We start from the raw sequence: 19,264 nt of genomic DNA on the forward strand, positions 1-19,264 counted from the left end.
TGGTAGAAGGATGCTGAGGATGGAGCTCCCAGGCAAAAGAGCAAGAGGAAGACCAAAGAGAAGGTTTATGGATGTGGTGAGGGAAGACATGAGGGCAGTTGGGGTTAGAGAGGAAGATGCAGGAGATAGGCTAAGATGGCAAAAGATGACACGCTGTGGCGACCCCTAACGGGACAAGCCGAAAGGAAAAGAAGAGAAGAAGATTCAACACTGGTCACCAAACTTTTAACAGACGCCACCCTTTTCGGCCAGGAGCATGTCGACCACTATGCGGTTCTGGAACGCCATGAGTGAGGTTGCAGCTAGTTGTTCTCTTATCGCAATAAAACCTGCTTCCGTATAGTTACCTAGTTTCTGTACATTGTAATATATTCAGTTGATTCTGTCAAAATTTTAATTCGGGGTTATCCATAACAAGATGGGTTCCCATCCTGCAGCAATCTGGTTAACCAACTTATACTCATCTGGTACGCCTCGTGGGATGCCGATTGCATCAATGTATGCCGGATCTCCATCTTTCCAAGAGGACCTTCGCCTTCGGGAAAATACAAGTGGAGGTCCAAAGATGGGTGCACCCAATTGTATATCCTCTGGTGTGGATGGAAACACAGTCACAGGTAGGAGCAGTGATACCAGTGCACATGTTCCTGCTGCATTTATCAGTGTCTCTTCTTCTTTTCCTTTCGGCTTGTCCCGTTAGGGGTCGCCACAGCGTGTCATCTTTTGCCATCTTAGCCTATCTCCTGCATCTTCCTCTCTAACCCCAACTGCCCTCATGTCTTCCCTCACCACATCCATAAACCTTCTCTTTGGTCTTCCTCTCGCTCTTTTGCCTGGGAGCTCCATCCTCAGCATCCTTCTACCAATATACTCACTCTCTCGCCTCTGAACATGTCCAAACCATCGAAGTCTTCTCTCTCGAATCTTGTCTCCAAAACATCCAGCTTTGGCTGTCCCTCTAATGAGCTCATTTCTAATCCTATCCAACCTGGTCACTCCGAGCGAGAACCTAACCATCTTCATTTCTGCCACCTCCAGTTCAGATTCCTGTTGTTTCTTCAGTGCCACCGTCTCTAATCCGTACATCATGGCCGGCCTCACCACTGTTTTGTAAACTTTGCCCTTCATCCTAGCAGACACTCTTCTGTCACATAACACACCAGACACCTTTCGCCAGCTGTTCCAACCTGCTTGGACCCGTTTCTTCACTTCCTGACCACACTCTCCATTGCTCTGTATTGTTGACCCCAAGTATTTGAAGTCATCCACCCTCGCTATCTCTTCTCCCTGTAGCCTCACTCTTCCCCCTCTACTTTTCTCATTCACACACATATATTCTGTTTTACTTCGGCTAATCTTCATTCCTCTCCTTTCCAGTGCATGTCTCCATCTTTCCAATTGTTCCTCTGCATGCTCCCTGCTTTCACTGCATATGACAATATCATCTGCGAACATCATGGTCCAAGGGGATTCCAGTCTAACCTCATCTGTCAGCCTATCCATTACCACTGCAAACAGGAAGGGGCTCAGAGCTGATCCCTGATGCAGTCCCACCTCCACCTTAAATTCCTCTGTCACACCTAAGGCACACCTCACCATTGTTCTGCTGCCATCATACATGTCCTGTACTATTTTAACATACTTCTCTGCCACACCAGACTTACGCATGCAGTACCACAGTTCCTCTCTTGGTACTCTGTCATAGGCTTTCTCTAGATCCACAAAGACAAAATGTAGCTCCTTCTGACCTTCTCTGTACTTTTCCACGAGCATCCTCAAGGCAAATAATGCATCTGTGGTACTCTTTCTAGGCATGAAACCATACTGTTGCTCGCAGATACTTACTTCTGTCCTGAGTCTAGCCTCCACTACTCTTTCCCATAACTTCATTGTGTGGCTCATCAACTTTATTCCTCTATAGTTCCCACATCTCTGAACATCCCCTTTGTTCTTAAAAATGGGAACTAGAACACTTTTCCTCCATTCTTCAGGCATCTTTTCGCCCACTAGTATTCTGTTGAATAAGTTGGTCAAAAACTCCACAGCCATCTCTCCAAATTGCTTCCATACCTCTACCGGTATGTCATCAGGACCAACTGCCTTCCCATTTTTCATCCTATGTAATGCCTTTCTGACTTCCCCCTTAGTAATCATTTCCACTCCCTGGTCCTTCACTCTTGCCTCTTCAACTCTTCCTTCTCTCTCATTTTCTTCATTCATCAACTTCTCAAAGTATTCTTTCCATCTATTTAGCACACTACCGGCACCAGTCAACACATTTCCATCTCTATCCTTAATCACCCTAACCTTCTGCACATCCTTCCCATCTCTATCCCTCTGTCTGGCCAACCTGTAGAGATCCTTTTCTCCTTCTTTCGTGTCCAACCTGGTGTACATGTCTTCATATGCCTCTTGTTTAGCCTTTGCCACCTCTACCTTTGCCCTACGTCGCATCTCGATGTACTCCTTTCGCCTCTCCTCAGTCCTCTCAGTATCCCACTTCTTCTTCGCTAATCTCTTTCCTTGTATGACTCCCTGTATTATGGGGTTCCACCACCAAGTCTCCTTCTCCCCTTTCCTACCAGATGACACACCAAGTACTCTCCTGCCTGTCTCTCTGATCACCTTGGCTGTCGTCGTCCAGTCTTCCGGGAGCTTCGGTTGTCCATCGAGAGCCTGTCTCACCTCTTTCCGGAAGGCCGCACAACATTCTTCCTTTCTCAGCTTCCACCACATGGTTCTCTGCTCTACCTTTGTCTTCTTAATCTTCCTACCCACCACCAGAATCATCCTACATACTACCATCCTATGCTGACGAGCTACACTCTCCCCTACCACTACTTTACAGTCAGTAACCTCCTTCAGATTACATCGTCTGCACAAAATATAATCTACCTGCGTGGTTCTACCGCCGCTCTTGTAGGTCACTATATGTTCCTCCCTCTTTTGGAAATAAGTGTTCACTACAGCCATCTCCATCCTTTTTGCAAAGTCCACCACCATCTGCCCTTCAAAGTTCCTTTCCTGGATGCCGTACTTACCCATCACTTCTTCATCGCCCCTGTTTCCTTTACCAATATGTCCATTACAATCTGCACCAATCACAACTCTCTCGCTGTCTGGGATGCTCAGAACTACTTCATCTAGTTCCTTCCAGAATTTCTCTTTCAACTCTAGGTCACATCCTACCTGTGGTGCATAGCCGCTAACCACATTATACATAACACCTTCAATTTCAAATTTTAGTCTCATCACTCGATCTGATACTCTTTTCACCTCCAAGACATTCTTAGCCAGCTCTTCCTTTAAAATAACCCCTACTCCATTTCTCTTCCCATCTACTCCGTGGTAGAATAATTTAAACCCTGCTCCCAAACTTCTAGCCTTACTACCTTTCCACCTGCTCTCTTGGATGCACAGAATATCAACCTTTCTCCTAATCATCATGTCAACCAACTCCTGAGCTTTTCCTGTCATAGTCCCAACATTCAAAGTCCCTACACTCAGTTGTAGGCTCTGTGCATTCCTCTTTTTCTTCTGACGCTGGATCCGGTTTCCTCCTCTTCTTTGTCTTCGACCCACAGTAGCTGAATTTCCACCGACGCCCTGCAGGTTAGCAGTGCCGGGGGCGGGCGTTGTTAACCCGGGCCACGACCGATCCGGTATGGGATTCTTTAGATGAACGCTCATATTTGTTTGGCACAGTTTTTACGCTGGATGCCCTTCCTGACGCAACCCTCTGCATTTATCCGGGCTTGGGACCGGCCTACAGATTGCACTGGTTTGTGCCCCCATAGGGCTGCATTGCTGCATTTATCAGTGTGTCATACAAATTTTGACCAACACAGCACCACCACACATCGCTGCATGGGAGCAGTGGGGCAGTTTGCAGATGGATATCATGACACCATGTTTTGTTGAGACTTCCCACCTTAGAATCTGTCCCTGTAAAGCTAACCAAGGAGAAATTAGCAAATGCAACATTAGTAGAAATTATCAGTTTATCATTTCCTACCTTAATTGTTGGATAAACACTTTTCCATTTCTGACAAGTGGTGTTAGGAGTTGTTTTAGTCATTACCTCCAGTGTACACTGTGTTGGGATTTCTGCTGGAATGACATGCCTTAGTGGCCTAGGGCCCATGCATGTGATGTAACTATAGTTTACCTTGTTAGCTGCATTCTAGATTAATAACAACCAGTTTTTTTCCTATTTGTAAAAAAAAAAAAAAAAATGATAATAATAATGAGACCGGAACCGACAAAAACAGGCCGATAGATGGAGCATCCCAGAATTGTGGCTGAACAGGCAGACTGTTAGACAATGGTACATCACAGTACATCATGTTGTGTTTTTTTTTTTTATACACAAAGCAAATACCAGTGTAATCTTATCCCAAACTGAATAAAATTCCAGCATCCTGTAAAAGTGAAAATTTCCTGTTCATGGCTCTGCGGTTCTGTTATTTCCTTTAATGCAAACACGAGCACACGACTCTTAACTTATTTCTGGTCTGTGTTGTTTCTGACCACTTGGTGTGGAAATACATCATGTGGCACAATTGCAATAGTTTGGTCATGCAGGTGCTGCATAAAAGGTTGCAGTTTAATTTGATTAATTGAATTTATTATATTTTGTTTCACTTTTTTTGTTTATAATTCTACCTATAGCCTTTTGACCTAATTCAACCAATGCAGTAGCTCCATCAAGATATCAATGTGTTTATAAAACATCCCAGAATATTTGAATAAAATGTATACAATGGTGGCATCAAACAATTGTTTGAATGACTCTGTCTAGTCATTTCTGAACAAAATTCAGAAATGTACATTACATGAAAGAGATGTAACTTTTGCAAAGTGAAGAGTTATTATCTCAGATCAACTTGGTGTCACAGTTAATGTTTACGAAAGTGAAATGTGTGACACATAACGTGATCTCTATAATACCTTCTTAGCTCAAGCCATTACTATTTTTTATCTAACCAAGTTAATTGTGTGAATGCTCTCCATTTGCACAAATGTTATTTTACAAAACATCATTCATCAATAATCCAAAGAAGCCTATAGAGTATGTGTCCAAAACTTCTCTGAGAGTACTTATTGGAACGCTTTCAAGGCAAACTTCTCCCATAATTTTGTGATCCATGCTACATAATGCTGGTTATGTAAGCGATGACTGAAGTCCAAAGGTTGCCACAAATCAGAAATGTTTATCATGGTTGCCAAGGCTATGCTGCAAGTCTGCAGCATGACTGCGATAAGAGGGAATCTCTACAGTAAATCACACTGAATACACATTTCCCCGTAGCTCAGTGGTTAGATCACTGGTTTGGTGAACCAGAGGTTGTGTGTTCGGATCCCACTGGGGCCTCCATTCCCTGAGAAGAGTTGCGTCAGGAAGGGCATCTGGTGTAAAAATTGTGCCAAACATAAATATGCGTTCATCTGAGCTGACACGCTGTTGCGACCCTGAAAGGGACAAGCCGAAAGAAACACGCACACAATCAAATTGTGCTCATCACTTTCTGAATCCCTCTTGTATGTTTCTGATGACTGACTTTTACTCCCTACATTTGAAAACAGATGGAGATACTTCTTCCTTCGTCAAAATGGGACTTTTATTTTTTTAAAACTCAGTGGATGATGACACGACATAAAAAGAAATCTCAAAAGGTACAGTTAATTGTGGTTTTGATTGTGATTGATTAAGATCATGGGGACTCACTAAGAGGAGGGAATCACTGGAATGTGAACCAAGGAGCAATCATCACAATGGCACAACAGATTCAGTGAAGCAAACCAATTCCCATCCTAATTGTTCAGAAATTCTCTGGGAAAACACATCCATCCGTTTTCTTAGTCGGTCTCTTTTTCCTCTGCGTGCTCATTTGATTTCAGGTCGTGAGAATGTTGGTTAACCAAATAGAGGCTGGAGACGATGAACAGTTTCTTCAAATTTTTTAATTTGGATGATACAGAGGAGTCATGGGAGAAAGTTTTGTGGTCAGATGAGACCAAAATGGAACTTTTTGGTCATAATTCCATGAACTGTGTTTGGAGGAAGACGAATGGCGAGTTCCATCCCAAGAACACCATCCCCACTGTGAATCATGGTGGTGGTAGCGTCATGCTTTGGGGGTGTTTTTCTGCACATGGGACAGGACGACTGTACTGTATTAAGGAGAGGATGACAGCAGCCATGTATTGTGAGATTTGGGGGAACAACCTCTTTCCCTCAGTCGGAGCATTGAAGATGTGTTGTGGCTGTGTCTTTCAACATGGTTTTCTCAGGTGTTCAAATACTAATTTGCAGCTGTATCACACAAACAGATCGTTAAAAAAAATCATACATTGTGATTTCTGGATTTTTCTTTTTAGACTATTTCTCTCACAGTGGACATGCACCTACGATGAAAATTTCAGACCGCTCCATGACTTCTAAGAGGGAGAACTTGCAATATAGCAGCGTGTTCAAATACTTATTTTCTTCACCGTATATATGACTTTGTCTTAAAATAACTTTTGAATCTATGTATTATTATTCTCGAATAAGTGTTGGTGGGTGTGTTTGTCACGGAAAGCAGCAGTGTTGCTCGGCCTGACAAAAAGATTTTTATCCGTGCACTGAACAGCAATGTCGTTTGACCTCACTGTTAACTTTGTTCCTATACAATGGCTTGCCTTGTATTGTTGCACAGTAATTTATGGCCCAGTGACGCATGCCACCCACACGTTGCAGTCCAAACGCAGTTTGTATATAAAGGAGTGACGGTGCAGAAGCGCGAATTTAATTCACTAGCCCAACTCTGGGCAGATTGGATATCTCTGGGGGTTTTGGTGGAGCTTTGTTTGCTTTTACCTTTCACTTACTATTTTCCACCGACGTAGTGACTGCAGCAGTCGTGGTTGGACACAGGGGACAAACAGGTAAAGTGACAATCCAAACAAAAATGGCAAGAGTGCGAGATAAAACTTGACATTGTTGTGTGTTCAACATAGATGCCATCATTATTCATGTAGTGTGCCTCATTACAATGTGTTATTTACTCTATGTACAAAATGAAGTTTTTACAAACCCAGAAAACAAATTTACAAAGAATGAATCTGAGCGAAAGTGTCGATAGAAGAAGTGGTTGTATGACGCTGTGTAAATCTAATAGCCTTATTTTTTGTGAAAGCAGATATATCAAGAAGACGAGATATACCAAAGAGCTACTGCTTACAGAGTGGCTATTTTGGGGGGCTACATTTCCATGGCAATGGATGAACATGGAAAAAAGTTATATTGTAACTTGCTCATTTCTCAGTCCATTTTCATGAGCTTTACATTTACTTTTTGAGGTTTACTAAAGTGTCTAATATCAAAACAGAACATTTGAAAGAAGAACTCCAAAAATATTTTATCTGTGAAACGTTATTCCCAGTTTCCTTGTTGCTATTGACGTATTATGTGCGACTGTATGTCACACAATTCCCGCTTTATTATTTGGGTTTTCGGGTCATTCTCAACCCTGGAATATGGTTTGGTCCCTCTAGTTTTGTAATGTTGTGGGCACGCAGCTCAAAGTGTTGTCCATTGTTCATATATTTATGGTTGAAAATTGATCCATAATGCCTTCTGTCAGTGTATCTGTGTACTTATCCTCACAGGGGTCATGAGAGTGCTGGAGCCCATCCCACGTAATATGAAATAATAAATTTGTTTGTATCCATTTGACAATTTGACTGCAGATAATATTCAACTTGGATATGAACAATAGGTTTGCCGTTTGAGCTGTGTGCCTACACCTTGGTAACCTGAAATGTAGTTAGTATTGACTGACTGTCAATGATTTGTGTAAATACCATATATAATTCACTGAAGTAATGGTTTTATTAACAATGAAAAATTATATAATATAAATTTATTAATATATTATAATATTGAATTCATATTACAGATTACTTACTTCAAGCCCCCTAAATTGTTCAGCAAAGTGTTGTACTTTTGGGGTTCAAAGAAAATTCACTAACACCAAAAGAAAATCTAATTTTGTGCAAAGTCAAAGTTTTATTCTGAGGTGTTTTCAGTTCTTTTTCATTGTAGAAAAATTCTTCACCACCAACAATGGCCACCCTCAGCATCTCAAATACAACTTTTGCTCTGGAGCTGCTCCACACCCTTAGCCAAAGAAACCCTACGGGAAACATTTTTGTCTCCCCACTGAGCATCAGTTCAGCCTTAGCAATGGTCTACCTGGGAGCCAAAGGGGAAACTGCTGCACAGATGGCACGGGTAAAAAATAATTTCTTCAATTCAATGTAGTACTTTCTCATTGTTTCTGATTCAAGACAAAAGTCTATGCTGCAAAACCCTCCCCTAGGCCCTGTCATTTGGATCTAGTGAATCTGTCCATGCAGACTTCCAAGGTCTTAATGCAGATATCAATTCACCCTCTGCATCTTACATCCTGAAACTAGCCAATCGTCTTTATGGAGAAACTACTTCCCATTTCCAATCTGTGAGTTTTTGTCGTAGTTCTGGAAGTTATTGTTATTGTAGCGGAGAAAATATGCACTAAATGTATGAGCCATTATTTCTTTCCAGAAATTCATTGATAGCACACAGAAGTACTATAAAGCAGATCTGAAAACTGTTGATTTCATCGGGGCTCCAGAGGCTTCCAGGGCAGAGATTAACAGCTGGGTGGAGCAACAGACAGAGAGTAAGACCTCTGAAACAATGAATACTGTACAGTACAAATAGAGTACTAAATCATGAATGTCAAATGTATGAGGATTTCTGATTTTTCCATTCAGATAAGATTAAAGATCTTCTAAAACCAGGAACTGTCAGCAGTATGACAAGATTAGCTTTGGTCAATGCCATCTACTTCAAAGGGAACTGGAAGCACCGCTTCAATCCAGAAAACACCAAAGAGATGCTATTTAAAGTCAACCAGGTGAAAACTAATTTCTATTGTATATATCACTTATCATCATTCGTGTCTCTGGTGATCTGGTGCCAATCCCAGTTGACTTTGTGCGAGAAGCACGGCACACCATGGACTGGTCACCAGCCAGTGCACAAATCGACAAACAACTATTCACACTCATAGTCATACTTTGGGAGAATATAGAGCCTTCAACAAAGAAGTGCTGGGAATGTGGTTGGAAACTGGGAAGACCCTCAAAATGTATCCCTCAAAACTGGTGATTTCGTGTGAAGTTCTCTGTTCTCTTGATGTTTGCATACAAGCAAATCCATTGCCTTTTGACAAAATTCACTCTTTTGAACTCAAAATAGGCCATTTACCTGAATCGTGTGAGCTGATGAGTTTTTTATGGGTGGGGGCTCACCTTCATCATAGACCAGTTGTTCTCAAACTTTTTTTCCAGGGCCCCCCCTTTTGAAGATGAAATTATTTTCACACACCCCTCACACAACACACAAACACGCACACACTCACACACACATTTTTTTTTTACAAATACAGACAGGATTAGCTTCCAATAACCAATAATTACAGTAGTGGTCATTTTCAGTTGAAAAATTGGTGATTTTAGCAACCCACCAAGAATACACGGTTTCCTGCAAAAATGTAACATTTTTCATCCTTTTATTTAACATAATTTCTTTGGGTAGTGTGGGCGTATGTGCTTGGTAATAAAATTAGCAGCATCTGCTGGGTATAACTTAATAATGAAGTTTTCATGGTAGCCCCAATGCAGCCCTAAGCGAGCGCAAGCCAGTGCACTCTGTTGGCTGGTCCCAAGCCTGGATGAATGCAGAGGGTTATGCATGAGCGTTCATCGAAAGAATTCCATACTGGAAAACAACATCCGCCCCCGGCACCTCCCTGCCTGTGTGGAGTTTACATGTTCTCCTCGTTCCTGCAAGGATTTCCTCCAGGCACTCCAGTTTCCTCCCACATCCCAAAAACATGCAACATTAATTGGACACTCTAAATTACCCCCAAGTGTGAGTGTGTGTGTGTTTGTGTGTTGTGTGAGGGGTGTTTGTCTCGATGAGCCCTGGAATGGGCTGGCAACCAGTTCAGGGTGTACCCTGATTCCTACCCGTTGACAGGTGGGATAGGCTTCAGCACTCCCCGCAACCCTTGTGTGGATAAGCGGCTAAGAAAATGGATGAATGGATAGATTTGTTTAGTTTTAAACTTGCGGCACGATGGCGCAACTGTAAAGCGATGGCCTCACAGTTCTGACGTCCAAGGTTCAAACCCAGTCCTGCCTGTGTGGAGTTTGCATGTTTTCCCTGTGCTTGCAAGGGTTTTCTCTGGGGACTCCAGTTTCCTTCCACATCCCAAAAACATGCATTAATTGAACATCCTAAAATTGGCGTCTAGGTGTGATTGTGAGTGTGACTGTTGTCTCTCTTCATGTGCCCTGCGATTGGCTGCCAACCAGTGCAGGGTAGACCCTGCCTCCTCCCATTGACAGCTGGGATAGGCTCCAGCACAATGTAACCCTTGTGAGGATAATCAGCAGAAAATGGATGGATGGTTTTAAACCGAACGCAACATAGAACTCATCTCTTTGTGATATTGCAGTTAATTTATTCTGTTTGTTATTTTTGTTGTTGCCACTGTCTTGTTCCTTTCCTTTCGGCTTTTCCGGTTAGGGGTCGCCACAGCGTGTTATCATTTTCCATCTCAGATTATCTCCGACATCTTCTTCTCTAACACTAAGTGCCCTCACGTATTCCCTCACAACATCCATCAACCTGTTTTGCCTGGTAGCTCCATCCTCAGCACCCTTCTACCAATATACTCATTCTCTCGCCTCTAGACATGTCCAAACCATCGAATCCAAACCATCCTCCACCCCTGTCATTCACGCACATACAGTATATTCTGTTTTACTTCAGCTAATCTTCATTCCTCTCCTTTCCGGTGCATGCCTCCATCTTTCTAATTGTTCCTCTACCTGCTCCCTGCTTTCGCTGCATATCACAATATCATCTGCAAACATCATAGTCCGAGGGGATTCTCATCTGTCAGCCTATCCATTACCAGAGCAAACAGGAAGGGGCTCGAAGCTGATTCCTAATGCAGTCCCACCTCCACCTTAAATTCTTCTCTCACACCTACGGCACACCTCACCGCTGTTCTGCAGCCCTCATCCATGTCCTGTACTATTCTAACATATTTCTCTGTCATACCAGACCTTCACATGCAGTAACACAGTTCCTCTCTTGGTATTCTGTCATAGGGAAACATCACCTAAATCTGTATCAATTGTTTTTAAAGCCAGGTACTCTTCAAGAATACACAAGCTGCAGCTGTTTTCGTTCATCCAATATAAGCACGACAGCCATTTAAGTCTAGCTCACCAATCAAACAATACAAAAAAGTCACATGAACTCACATAACGTTTTCTTTTACGTTTCACGAGCATAGCAATTTAGACTAAATAAGACAGCCGGGTGATGGTCGTGCCCACATGGCAACCATGTTGGAAAGGTTGTCGTTATCATGAAGATACCGGCGCGCTCCTCATGTTTACATTTAGGCAAATGAAAACAACAGCTTTCATGTATTGTAATATTTTTCTTGCATCGTCTGCACAAACATGGATATTTCAGCTCACGAATAACTTGAGAAAACACAATGCAGTAAATAGCAAGTTTTTTTTGTAGTTTTGACAGTGCATATAGAAACACACATCCACGCACAAGTGAATTTGGAGGTTCACATTTTATTTTGTAATTCTTTTTTCACTAATGTTCATGCTGTAGTTAAAAAAATATCTGAAACTGCAATTTACTATGGTGGCCTGGAAGAGCAAAACAATATAAAAAAATATAAAACACTAATATTTCAGAAAGCACAAAAACAAAAGACAAAACACTAACATTTCAGTCCACACAAGTGGGACCAGGATCTGAACCCCAGTCCTAAGAGGGCAACATTCTACAGCTGCTCCACCGTGACGCCATCAATCTGTTCTTGAACGGTGTAAAAGAAAGTTTTATGGATTGGATGATTTATGTTAAAACCATTCTCAATGCCGGAAATTTTTTTTTAGGGGCGGGGGCACATTTTTCATGCATTTGGTGTTTGGATGTCTGTTTTTGTCAGAATGTGACAGCGACGGTGAATATGATGTATCTAATGAAGAAACTGCCTTACAACTACATCCCTGAGCTGGGTCTGCAAATCCTGGAGATGCCATACATAGACAATGAGCTCAGCATGGTCATCCTGCTTCCAGAGGAGACAACTGACGGAACTGACCCACTGCTGAAGGTACACAACCGAAAAGTAACTTCCACTATAATTCCGTCAACTTTGTAGCTCTCACAGGTAGTAGCATTTCGGAGGAGGGGGAGGAGGGGCCAGGCAGTGGCCCTTTAATATTGTGTCTGGACCCACTGTCCCCCCATTTACAAGGTACAATTGCAAAGGAGTACTGACATGCAAGCCCTCTGGGTGCACAAGCCAGTGCAATCTGTAGGCCGGTCCCAAGCCCATATAAATGCAGAGGGTTGCGTCAGGAAGAGCATCCGTCATAAAGCCGTGTCAAACAAATTTGAGCGTTCATCTAAAGCAGGGGTCGGGAATCTATGGTTCACGAGTCATATCTGGCTCTTTTGATATATTCATATGGCTCGTAGAGCCCTCATAATAATATACTGTACATGTCATTTTTGTTGCGTAGGCAATGTGAATGCGGCAGTGACAGTTTGTCCAAGTAGGGTTGCCATAGTTTTCTGTCCAATATGGTAGTCGATGTGTGCAGGTGCAGAGGGATCAAACACAGATCGTATCGGAACAACTAATTGTGGAAGCACTTTTGAGAAAGATCGCGCAAAGAAAAAATCTGAATCAGCTATATTGGCCAAGTGTGTAAAAACACACAAGGAAGTGAAGATATGAGTACTGCAGTTTTCTGCAAAAATGGACAGAGGAATTCATCTTTGTGGAGGAGGTTCTGCTGTGTGTCTAAATTATAATGAGAAAACTGCAACAATGAAATACTCCAATATAAAGTGCCACTTTGACATGCCGCATACTACGTTTGCATCAAAATATTCTGCGGGGGCAGCAGGAAGAAAGCATGTCAAGACCTACATTCCAGAGTCCATGTTAGTCAGCAGCAAATCCGTCTTTGGACCCAACAAGGTGAATGGAATTTGGATAGCTTTGCTGGTGCAATAGCAAATATGAGAAATAGAAAGCCATTCACAGATGGAGAGTTTGGCAAAGCATTCACGCTTGATGTTGCCAATAGACATTTTGACAAATTTGCATAAAGACAAGATAATCAAACAAGTAAAAGACATGCCTTTGTTTGTAAGAACTGTTTACCATCGTACCATCATGATGGAAATCAAATTGAATTACGTTCATGATTAACGGATGGCAGTCTCAACTCCTGCATGAAGCTTAATCTTACGACGTATGCAACAGACTATAGAGCCATCAGCAAAACCATGCAGCACCAGAAGTCGTACTAATGGTAAGAAACACTTTTGTCATCATTGGTTAGCAACAGCGTAACAATCTTATTTAAAAGAATTCAGAGACTTATTGTACTCTAAATGTGTTGGTCTTACATACAAATACACTGGCGTTTAATTTTTAAAATACTGTATGGCTCTTTTGAAACTCCATTTTCAAATATTTGGTATTCTCAGAAGAAGACTCCAGTGAGTTAGAGACAACACTACCTCAGTGTAGAGAAGGAAGCTACCGTGCTGTGAACAAGCATTGCCCCTTTCCTGATTTTTTTTTTTTTTGCATATCCATCACACACATGATCAAACCAATTTTAATACCACTAAGAGACAACCCAATGAAATACAAAATGTAGTTATCAAAGGACAATTCCATTTATTAAGGTACAAAACAATTTCCAAGCTTCTGACCCTCTGTAAAAAGGTAATTGTCCCCTTAACCTAATAACAGGTTATGCCACACTTGGCAGCAAAGGACCCTCCTTGTTAAATCACACAGTCAATGTGACTAACCACAAATTTGGAAAAGGTGAGTCTGGAAAAGACTACAAAAGGCATTTCCAAGGCTTTGGGGCTCCACCAAACCACTGCAAAGCCATTATCCAGAAATGGAGAAAACTGGCAACAGCGGTAAACCTTCCCACGAGTGGATGACCAACTATAATTTGTCCAAGTGTGCGGCGACGACTCATTCAGGAAGTCACAAAAGAACCTCAAACAAAATCTAGAGACCTGCAGGCCTCACTGGCCTCACTTAAGGTCAGTATTCATTACTCTACCATAAGAAAGACACTGGCCAAAATTGGCATCCAGAGGAAAGTTCCCAGGCGAGACTTATTGTACATAATTAATGTTGGTTCTTCATAAATGGACAAATACACTTGTATTTAGTTTTAAAAATATTCTATGGTTCTTTTGAAATTACATTTTAAAATATTTGGCCTCTCTCAGTTGAAAAGGTTCCCGACCCCTGATTTAAAGAATACCATACCAGATCTGTCGTGGCCCGAGTTAACAACGCCCGCCCCCGGCACTGTTAACCTGCAGGACGTCGATGGAAATTCAGCTACTGTAGGTCGAAGACAAAGAAGAGGAGGAAAGCAGATTCATCGACAGAAGAAGAGTCTACAACTAAGTGAAGAGACTTTGAATGTTGGGACTATGACAGGAAAAGCTCAGGAGTAGGTTGGCATGATAATTGGTAGAAAGGTTGATAGATTGTGCATCCTAGAGAGGAGATGAAGTTTAGGAGCAGGGTTGAAATTATTTTACCATGGAGTAGATGGGAGGTTTAAAGGAGTAGGGGTTATTTTAAAGGAAGAGCTAGCTAAGAATGTCTTAGAGGTAAAAAAAAAAAAAAAAAAGTGGGAACTGTAGAGGAATGAAGTTGATGACCCACACAATGAAGTTATGGGAAAGAGTAGTGGAAGCCTGACTCAGGACAGAAGTAAGTATCTGCGAGCAACAGTATGGTTTCATGCCTAGAAAGTATAACAGATGCATTATTTGCCTTGAGGATGTGAGTTGAAAAGGGTTTGGGAAGACATGAGGGCAGTGGATGCTAGAGAAGAAGATGCAGGAGAGAGGTTTAGATGGAAAAAGATGACACGCTGTGGCGACCCCTAAAGCGTTTTCGTCTGTTGTTTATTTATATGTGCCCTGCAATTGGCTAGACCCCAGTTCTTGCTGTAGCCCGCCTCCTACCTGAAGATAACTGGGATAGGCATCAGCACTCCCACACCTCTTATCAGGATAAGTGGTTCAGAAAATGGATGGATGTATTGTTTTGTTTTTTTACAAGTCAGACAGCAAGTGGTAGCTACAGGTACAATGAAAAAAATAAGTATTTGAGCACCCTGTTATATTGCAAGTTGGTCTGAAAATTTCATCGTCGGTGCATGTCCAAAGTGGGCCAAAATCCTTCCTGCAGTGTGTGCAAACCTGGTGAAAACTTCCAGGAAACATTTGACCTCTGTAATTGCAAACAGAGGCTACTGTACCAAATATTAACATTGGTTTTCTTAGGTGTTCAAATACTTATTTGCAGCTGTATCACACAAAAATCCTTAAAAAAAAATCTTACGTTGTGACTTCTGGATTTTCCTTTTAAGATTATCTCTCAAAGTGGACATGCATCTACGATGAATATTTCAGACCCTTACATGATTTCTAAGTGGGAGAACTTGCAATATAGCATGGCATTCAAATACCTATGCAACTACATACAGTTGTTGGGACAGCCACAATAAGTACCAGTTCGCAAAGCGCTCTCTACCGTTTGTGTGAGTTCTGCAAGTCACATCAGCAAATAAAATTTGTTCAATGAGAGAATTCAGACCGACAATGATGAGAGCTAACTACTTAAAACAAGTGTACTGTGACCAGTATTGTTTCCAAGTAGCACCGTTTGAGATGTTTATTCATGTATAATGTCAGCAGCCACCACCGTGCTGTAGTCCAGCTTTCATCTTTGTTAATTTCATCCTTCTACAAGACATTCTCATGCTGCTTTATTGTTTCGCAGACAATGTGCCATTTGCCATCCCACTTACCTATCTGAATTTACAGTAGATATATTAAGTTTGTACACCCCTGATCAAATGGCAAATATCTATTTGCTCAAGAACTTGTTCACCAAGAGGGGAACCACACCCCATCTTCGCTTCTGAATGACCATATACCCAAACGTATTTGATGGGAATTCCTCACTTTTCTCAGTCTTTTTTGCCACCTGTCCGATCTTATTTGGAATATGTTTTAGCATAAATACAAAAAAAAAGAAACTAAGATAAATTACAGGATTGTAAACCTTTTTTCACCATCAAAGTAACCTATAACTTTTAGAGAACTTTCTTTTTTTTTTTTTTTTTTGGGTGGCCATGTACAGAATTAACCATCACATTCAAACTCATGGTAAATGGGAATCAGCACACACCTGCCACCACTCAAAGTGTGTCTGATTAATTCCAAATATAGTTCAAACACAGTCACTTCCGCGGTTACAGTTTGCCCGGTAACTTCTCTCGGTTGTGTGGTGTTCTCCTTTTCGAAAAGAGCTTCCGTGTCAGAAGGGGCACGTTTGTCTCCTATAGTTAGGGTGCACCACGTGTTTTCATTGGCGAATGTCCGGGTGACGTTACGGACAGAGGGTGCAGCCAATATGGCGACCAGTTGGATATCGTAGAATGACACTTCTGCAACTTTGCGCATGGATGACGCGCTCTCTGCTCATATTTATTCTTTCGTATAGACATTGAAGTGAATAATGTTATATGTATTTTTCATTACAATATCTATTTTAGAATGTTTATAGGGATGGCACTTGGGCTTTAACTACATATGTTGATGCTGTATGTTGGTTTCTGCTTTTCTGTGTCACTGTATTTCAGAATATGAACTCAAGGTAAAGTCTGCATTATTTTCTTTTAGCTGGAGAAGGAGCTTACACATGCAAAGCTAGATGAGTGGACCAACAGGGAAACCATGGATGTTCGCTCTGACGTTCTTGTTCATGTGCCCAAGTTCAAACTGGAAGAGGAGTGCGAGTTGAATGAACCTTTGGCTGAATTGGGTATGCCAGATGTGTTTTGTGCTACAAAGGCCAACCTTACTGGAATGAACGGCGAGGGAGGACTTTCCCTATCCACAGTAGCACACAAGGCATCTGTCGAGGTCAACGAGGAAGGCACTGAGGCTGCTGTAGCCACTGCTGGCATTGCAGCTTTCTGTATGCTGAGGGAGGAACACTTCACAGCAGACCATCCCTTCCTCTTCTTTATAAGGCACAATAAGTCCAAGTCTATCCTTTTCCTTGGGAGATTCTCCTCTCCCCAGTAGAAACGAGTGAAATAAAATAAAATGGAAAGATGTGATGGAGGCTGTGTTTCTTGTGACTACGTTTTGCAATGCACTTGGTGAATGGTTAAAACATCTGCCTCACAGTTCAGAGGTTCCTGAATTCGAATTTCCTGGTGTTTTGTTCTCCCCATGCTTATATGGGTTTTCTCAGGGTATGCCGGTTTTATTTCACATAGCAAATATGTCCATAGAACGTGAAGACTATTTTACTTTTATTGCACTTTCATTATTTGCTTAAATATGACCTTATACATTTAATCAATGGATAAAGTGTTGTTCATTGGTCATATCTTCCTCAACTCGTGAACACACGTAGAGTCCAAACTCACAAATCCCTACAAAGGTTAATTGAAAACACACAATTGGGTGAATGTGAGTGTTGTGAATGGTTGTTTTTGTGTTTTTCTATGTATGTGTATATGTGTCTATATCTGAAGCTGGTTGGTGTCAGGTCCAGGGTATAACCTGGCTTTTCAACGGAAGTCAGCAGGGATAGGTTGCAGCACCCCAGTGACCCTAAAGATAATAAACAGTGGAGGAAATGGATTAAAACAGTCACTCTTGGACCTCTAATCATGTTTATTATTAAACCTGTATCAAAAACATTGTTACAATGGTGGCAAACAGTTTCAAAAGACTGCCCAAGAAATTTGAAACATCCTTCCAATATCGGTACTGCTTGTCATATAACATCCATCCACCCATTTTTTTGCCGCTTATCCTCACAATGGTTGTGGGAGTGGTGGAGCCTATCCCAGCTCTCATCGGGCAGGAGGCAGTGTACACCCTGAACTGGATGCCAGGCAATTGCAGGGCACATAAAGACAAACAGTCACAATTATAATCACACCTAAGGGCAATTTAGGGAACCCAATAAATGCATATTTTTGGGGGGAAGTGGGAGGAGACTGCAGTGCCCAGAGAAAACCCACACAGGCACGGGGAGAACATGCAAACTCCACACAGTCAGGGCTGGGATTCAAACCCCAGTCCCCAGAACTGTGAGGAGAATGCTCTAAACAGCTCCACACCGGGCCATCTTGCAATATATTTTCAGTTCACCTTCCGATTTAGAACGCAGGCGCCATCTTGGTTTGGTGAATTCACGTAAACAGACATAACTAATCAGGAATCATTTCAGAAAGGTGTATCAAAAGGGGCGCACTGCTATGTTGCTCAAACGGGCGTTGTAAAGCGTCTTTCTTTTGACTGCCAGCTGTGATCAAAAACCAGTGCAAGAAAACGGAGTAGTTATCAACCAAATGGCGACAACTGTGGCTGTCTCGTCGTAGCAGCCAAGCAGAATACTCGTGTGTGACTGCCATGCATGTCTCCAAAATCTGTATTTTCTGTTTTATTACAATAAGTTTGCAAAAACGAGTTACCGCACCGCTAGCTGTTTCATGAGTTGAGTTAAAAATGTAGCCGTGGAAATGGAGAAAATGGTGCGGGTCCACTTGGGACTCATCCCGATTGAACCTTTCTCCATCTTGGTAACAAAAACGAAAATAATATTCTACACCTCTTTCGTCGGTATAATCAACATAATTTAACACAACGCTGACTATAATCACGCGGTACATATTTAAATTGCATTGTGCGGTAAACTAACCTTAGGAGTGTGGGGAGACAAGTTGCTTACAATGGATACTTCCGCATGACAAACCCAGCCATTGATGAATTGGTTGTAGGCCTCCAGACCTTTGTAATTCTTTAGTGAGTCCATAATATAAGCGCTTGTCGAGAAGAGGAGATACTTGACGATGCCTGGATAGGTTACCGACGCCCACAGTTGTGTGCTCCATTTGTGTTTTTCCAAGGCATATAGGTCGATATTGTTGATCAAAGCATACTTCTTTTCGTAGCCATTTCTTGAAACAACATCTAATGAGCATCGATAACTTTCCAAAGTCTTTTTAGCCATCATGCGTCACTTTTAACAGT

The 19,264-nt window shown here is 41.9% G+C and overlaps 1 protein-coding gene across 1 annotated transcript; it reads left to right on the plus strand.

Annotated features, from left to right (window-relative positions):
- Nucleotides 1-524: 524 nt before the first annotated feature.
- serpinb1 (serpin peptidase inhibitor, clade B (ovalbumin), member 1) lies at nucleotides 525-17,334 on the plus strand. The gene is made up of 8 exons (XM_061824200.1): nucleotides 525-617; nucleotides 5,587-5,676; nucleotides 8,090-8,278; nucleotides 8,367-8,504; nucleotides 8,591-8,708; nucleotides 8,803-8,945; nucleotides 12,084-12,251; nucleotides 16,892-17,334. Exons 1-8 carry the CDS (start codon nucleotides 600-602, stop codon nucleotides 17,297-17,299), a joined length of 1,272 nt encoding a protein of 423 aa, XP_061680184.1. The 5' UTR covers nucleotides 525-599; the 3' UTR covers nucleotides 17,300-17,334.
- The last annotated feature ends 1,930 nt before the right edge of the window (nucleotides 17,335-19,264 follow it).

This window comes from Syngnathoides biaculeatus, chromosome 7 (genome assembly GCF_019802595.1).
Source record: "Syngnathoides biaculeatus isolate LvHL_M chromosome 7, ASM1980259v1, whole genome shotgun sequence".
Lineage (NCBI taxonomy): Eukaryota > Metazoa > Chordata > Actinopteri > Syngnathiformes > Syngnathidae > Syngnathoides > Syngnathoides biaculeatus.